The sequence below is a fragment of the Sorghum bicolor genome, chromosome 8 (genome assembly GCF_000003195.3).
Source record: "Sorghum bicolor cultivar BTx623 chromosome 8, Sorghum_bicolor_NCBIv3, whole genome shotgun sequence".
NCBI lineage: Eukaryota > Viridiplantae > Streptophyta > Magnoliopsida > Poales > Poaceae > Sorghum > Sorghum bicolor.
In genome coordinates, this window is record NC_012877.2 from 4,820,314 (window position 1) to 4,826,702 (window position 6,389).

At 36.3% G+C, this 6,389-nt stretch overlaps 1 protein-coding gene across 1 annotated transcript; it reads right to left on the reverse strand.

Moving 5' to 3' along the window:
- On the reverse strand, positions 1,265 to 5,918 carry LOC8073494 (diacylglycerol O-acyltransferase 2D). Its single transcript, XM_021446465.1, has 8 exons — positions 5,532 to 5,918; positions 5,172 to 5,332; positions 4,074 to 4,180; positions 3,598 to 3,753; positions 3,384 to 3,470; positions 3,122 to 3,219; positions 2,338 to 2,425; positions 1,265 to 1,592 (listed from the first exon to the last, which is right to left on the reverse strand). Exons 2-8 carry the CDS (start codon positions 5,305 to 5,307, stop codon positions 1,491 to 1,493), a joined length of 774 nt encoding a protein of 257 aa, XP_021302140.1. The 5' UTR covers positions 5,308 to 5,332; positions 5,532 to 5,918; the 3' UTR covers positions 1,265 to 1,490.

Consider the following 6,389-nt stretch of genomic DNA (forward strand, 5'->3'; position numbering starts at 1 on the left):
TATTCCGAAGACAAGGAAGACCATAATGCCTACAGCAATGGCATTGATCCTGATATCCCGATGTATTACTACCAACACCTCCTTGGGTTCTCATATTTTTCCAAGCTTCTGCTACTTGTCTCTTCACTGGTCCTGAGATGCACTGCTGAGAGTTCCCATTCTGAGTCATTCCTTCCACTACTTGCTTTTGCATGGCTAGAAGCTTCTCCTTGTAAAATGCTTTTATGGGTGGCGAAGCGAGGTCCTTTTGTCCATTCATGCCAAAGGTCTCTTCATTATGAGCCATCTAAATAGACAAGGAGGTTGGATTTAGAATAGAGACAAAGTTTTATAACAGAATAAGGCAGAGGTAAGCATAAATTTTAGCAATTATCAAGGTTAAGGTGAAAGCAAGAAGTAAGCAGAGATAGAAGCATCCTAAAATGTCTGGTTCTAACTAGGCTTGCGTCCTACAGTCAGCATTGCTTTGATACCACTTTGTAACACCCGATTTTAAGAACAAAATCAGATATGCACCATATGTGAGGCTTGTCTTCTAAAACTCACATATGGTGCATATCTGATTTTGTTCTTAAAATCGGGTGTTACAGTTTGCGATGACAAGATGATTTCAAATGAAAAAAATATCAACTACAAAGTTTCATAACTTTTTGAGATCTATAACTTTTATTTAAGCGGTTTTTTTATACGAGATCATTTGAAAAACTCAAAAAAAATCAATTTCAAATTATTTTTACAGACGGTTCCTTAAGAAAACTGCCACTAGAAATCCTATTTTTAGTGGCGGTTTCTTAAGAAAACTGCATATAGAAATACATGATTTCTACAGGCGGTTTTATTAAGAGAACCGCCAGTGAAAATGGATTTTCACTGGCGGTTTTCTTAAAAGAACAGTGAAAATAGTTTTCTACTGGCCGTTCTTGAGTCGGGCCCGCTGATATCTTTTTACAGATGTTTTTTAATTGAAACCGTCTGTAAAAAAATTCTAACCGCCAGAGCTTTTTTGTACTAGTGAACACTAGGATTTATAGTACCAAATTGGTAACATTAGATTTACCATAAAATATTTTTCATAAAATACTCATTTTATCTCATAGATATTGATGCTTTTTTTATAAAGTTGATCAAACTTTAAAAAGTTTGACTGATTCTAGGAATTGAAACTTTCAAGGACATGAAGGAGTATCTTTTTTTTTTGCATGTCTTAGCGAGCTAATCCACACAGATTACAAGAGATAAATTAATAATATATATACAGCTAAATTTCCATTAATTATTCACAAATAGTCCTGATAGCTTGATGAAAGGAACATACATAGCATGAGAGGGTTAAAAAGGTCGTCGACCGAACATACATAGCTCAAAGGGGCTCAAAATACTGCCGTATTTGAGTAATTGAGTTCAAACACACTAGTGCAATTGATCCCTAATTTAGATGGCACCACAAAGCGTATTTGATCAAGTGCCAAATAAAACCACTTGGAATAGAGTCACATGATTTGCAGATGGAGGCTAGGGTATCCTGCTTTAGCTTTGTTTTTCTCGAATAGCTCTTGCAGTGCGATGACAAATTGTCGATGGACTTCATTTACCTGCAGCCAGCAGCACTGCATTGCATTATTGCATATATGCATGATATATACAATTTTGGACTGAAGGGGGAAACAATTAATTAAATGGTAAATGCTAGTTATCCGTTTTTATTTTGAAATCATGCATGCTTAAGAACACGGTGAGGCAGTACTATATATACTAGCTAGTCACCACGTGATCCATCTCATTAAAATGCCATTCATAGGCCTATATAGTAAAATGTGACCATGCAAAAAAAAAAAGAAAGAAAATTGCAAACGAGCAAAGGAGGAAAGTGGAGGCAAGCAAAGTAGCTCTGTGCCGCGCACTGCCGCTCAACCAAATGCCTAATGAGTTTTGTCAAGGGGCAACTTGATTGTTCAAATGGCGGCTAGTAATTAACATCAAGTTGATTGAACTTTACAGTGTAACATCAAGTTGATTGAACTTTACAGTGTACCTATCTCTAGCCAAAATAGTGTCCATCGCGTGATAAGGAACACACAACACAATTTAAAAAAAATTATAATACGTTTTTGGAGGAAAATTAAATATACTCATGACAGACAAATATTACAGTGTTCATGTTCAAAATTGTAATCATTTTGGCTTTTCTAAGTGCATATAACTTTGCTATGTACCGTGTGTCTAAATAAGTATTAAAAATTATGTTTCTAGAAAAGCAAACGTAGAATTTGGAGGGAGTATTTGACTGCATACAACCCAAACTACACTACAATCGTCTTAAACAATCTGATACCTTACCTCATCAGTCGTAGGTTGACCATTTTTCTCAACAAGGATTGGTTTTCCAACAAAAACATGCATGTGGGAAGGGAATGGTATTGGCATCCTGCATTTAGTGTCATAGCATAATGTTCAATAGAAAGGATACATACAGTTTACATATGGAGTAGCATGGAAAGATAAAAGTAATCTAGGTTGAACGAGTATATATATAGTAAGAATACACAAGCACCGCTTCTGCCAACAAAAACTTGATGTTTTTGTTGATATATAAGTGAAACTATCTTAAGTTTGATCAAATTTAAAGAGAAAAAATTATCAAAAATTATGATAACGGATGGATATATAATGAAAATATGTCCTATATATAAGATTATATAATGTTATTTGTTTGGTAAAATAAACATTAGTACTAGTTAATTTATTGGGAATATAGAGAAGCATGCACTACATGCCATCTATCCATAAGATCATTCTCAGTGGAGGTTTCATGACCCGAATTACAACACGTCCATATTTTGGAAACAGTGCAAAAGAGTTTCATCCACATGAAACTTTTTCTACTCCCATAAAATTCTTATATCTCTCTCTTTATTAATATAATGTTATATCAGCATATTTAATGTCCATGAAACTATAACGAAACTCTAATGAGCTGGCCTATAAGATCATTCTTCCTAGAGTGCTAGAGTGCTACTTGATCTTGTCAGGGTGAGCAACCCACCCCCACCCTTGTGCTAGAGATCCACTGCACCCCTGGTTGAAAAAACAATAGGCGCTACTTGTCCGGAGCTATACATACCCAAACTTCCCCCAATAGATCACAGGAATGAATTTCAATGCTGTTGCAATCCGTGATAGTGATTTGATATGTGGATTCCACCACCTGTATGTATCGCTCTGCATGAAAAAGAAAATAACGATACATTTCGCAATTTAGCATTTTGATTTATACTACATAAATTATATATCGGAGATATGTAATTTACGGTAGTGCATATATGTACATGGATTTTTATCTGACATATATAATCATGGGATAGGTTTGGAGGTTGGCGTGCTACCTGTCCAAAGCAGAAAACGGGCACTAAAGGGGAACCATTTTGTATAGCCATCCTCACAAAACCTTTTCTTGACTTAATGAAAGCAACCTGCTATATATCAAATATATACATACCCGTGCAGGTCATTAATTTGCATTATTAGCATTTGCAAGCTAAGGTTCCACCCAAGCTTCTCTTGTGATATATATTATATGTGGGGAAGAGTATTATTAACCTCCGAGCCAGAATTCATATGGTGTGTCTCCCGTAGCCCGCCCGGACAAACAACACAGCTGTAGCCATCGGCAAGGTGGGAGAAAAATTTCTCTCTCGTTGCAGGAACTGAGCCAAGCCACGTCCATATTTGTCTCATGAACGGGACGTAGAGTGCCTGCAGTGTCTTTGTTAAATTAATTACACATGAAAGCGATATTAAATATGGAGACAAAGAATTAATAGGAATGCCCCAGCCAATTCACCATGGGCTTTCCAAGGTTTTCATATCTCAGTGGGGTTTCCAGCAATGAATATGTTATACTCTCTCAGTGAGAATTTATATCTCATTTTTTTAAGATTTTCATACGTTAGAAACAGTATAGATAGGTTTCATCCACATGAAACTCTCATTTTATCTCATATAAAAATTTTATTATCTGTCTCTTCATCTAGCTAACAACTTATTATTTAATAGCGCTGAGGCTAGCCTTATACCGTGCTACCCGTTATGATCTTCATCTTTGGTAGAGGCATAAATGAAACGAGGTCCATCAATGTCCATGCACCGAGTGGCATTATTGAGTGCGGCTCGTAACCAAATACTGCATCAGGAGAGGTGTTATGTTGATTACCTTAGGGCACTCCGAACGGCATAAAATATATTTTATATATGGTATGCAAAAAAAATATTTAGCTAAATATTCAGTTATACATTAATTTACAAGTGAGAATCAACAATGTCCTTCTACTAGTCTATTTTTACATTTTTGTTTTGGTGGAAAGTGAAGACAACGACTTACAACAGTCTAATAAATGTAGGTACTTTGCATTGCTGTTTAAACGTATAGTTTTCCTATGTATGAAAAGGGAATAAAAACACGTTGCCTAAAACACGACATGGCCCTCTAGTGCTTTAAAATTATGCCGTTTCAGGAACCTTTCGTGGATGCGCGCGCGGCACGTCGGGCTGCCACACACCTTCAACAGAAAGCATGTCCAAGCACGGTCTTTGGAATAAATTTGCTTATTTTCTTCATTCGCTCATGTGAAATAGTTATATATATATATGTTTAATTTTTATAAAAACATTCAATAATTTATAGTCCATTCAAGAATTGAATTTTATTGTAATGTTGTAAATGTGCTTACGTGTCATTTTTGTGCCACATCATGGCCAACGTATATAAATCACAATACGAGTTGTGTCGTGCCATCCAACATATACTAAGATCCTAGGGACGTCTCATGATCCTCGTGTTCATGCCGCACTAGCATGGCCAAAAATTAACCATGTCATGTCATGCTTTGGGCATGTTAAAAGAAACATAAAATGTTCCTTTTAATATTTCATTAGATATTAAACTTTGTTTTTGTCGTATATATTCTTCTACTCATTAGATATTAGTCATAAAATGTTAATATTTTTTGCTTAGAACTAAGAAACTTAGAAGAAGAAGAAGAAGAAAGAAAACATACTTTATGTTTAAGTCTTTAAAAATAATTTTTGGCAAAATTTTCTCCAAATTTCAGTAATTTCAGGCGTGGCCCAAAAATTTCTAATACTGAAATTGAAAACCGTTGTGTAACTTGTACCGTAAGCTGTTTTAGGATCAAAGGCTTGGTAATGCTCCACATGCAGAGTAACGGGGAAGTAGCTGAGCCCATGTTTGCATATGAACCTCGCGATGGAGCGGCCCCATTTGTCTGTGGCACTGACCGGAAGGAACATAAAGAAGAACTGCGTGCATAACACCCTGCACACACACATACGCGTGCACACATATGCATGCATGTAAATGTAAATAGTACTATACACCAAAAAAAACATTTGTCGAAGATCTCTCTCTCTTATATATATATATATATATATATATATATATATATATATATATATATATATATATATATATATATATATATATATATATATATATATATATATATATATATATATACGCGGCGACACGAGCTGGGAAGACGAAGATGCAGGCGATGACAAGAACGAGGTTGAAGTGGATGGCTCCCAGCCACAGCGACAGTGCCACCAGGGTGCGCACAGGCGAGCAGGCATCATCAGCCGCCCGGAATACCCTCCACCTCGACGACCCTTCTTCTTCTTCCTCCTTTCTCCCCTGCTCCACCATGTTCGTCGTGGACGTGCAAGCAACAGCAACGCTAGTCGTATCGCTCGTTACACTGTATATACCGACCGACAATATAATGGTATTTTGACAATTTTACTGACCCATTGTCCGACACTAATAAGTTGAACTGTGATATAGTGTTTACTAATTTACTATATCACTACTCGTTATTGGCCGGCGTGTGCTGTTAGCTAGGTGCGTGCTATATATATATTGGGGGATCTGGGACTCAGATATATATACACATATATGGCCTTGTGCAGTTTGGCGTTGCTATCATATATAGGGATTGGAGTAATTATATACAGTACCTATAGTATTTGTCGGTGGCTGCATTCTTTCTTAGATCGATAATGGAAGAAAAAAAAAATCCGGTGTCATCCTCGCTTAGTACAAATACCACACAACAAAGTTCCAAACAAGTTTGTTAAAAAAAACGACCGTTTGTGAAATAAAAACCCATCCAAAGGATGAGAAGAGTTGTGTAGCCGCATTTTTCATGTTGTGACATGCCTTGAACACCAATTTTTTGTTCCCATCATACTGTTGCAACTGTGTCTAGAACCGTAGCAAATGTGTTCCCCTAAATAAGACCTATGAAAGGGGTTTTTTGTTGACGTTTGTCAAAATAATTTCGTACCTTGTTAGACAAATAGACCAGCAGATC

Coding starts and splice junctions, on each gene's coding strand:
- LOC8073494 (XM_021446465.1), bottom strand. CDS start 5,307: ATGTTCCTTCCGGTCAGTGCCACAGACAAATGGGGCCGCTCCATCGCG. Junction 2,426..3,121: donor ATCTATTGGGGGAAGTTTGG/GTATGTATAGCT, acceptor CACTAAATGCAG/GATGCCAATACCATTCCCTT. Junction 1,593..2,337: donor GTCAACCTACGACTGATGAG/GTAAGGTATCAG, acceptor TGCTGGCTGCAG/GTAAATGAAGTCCATCGACA.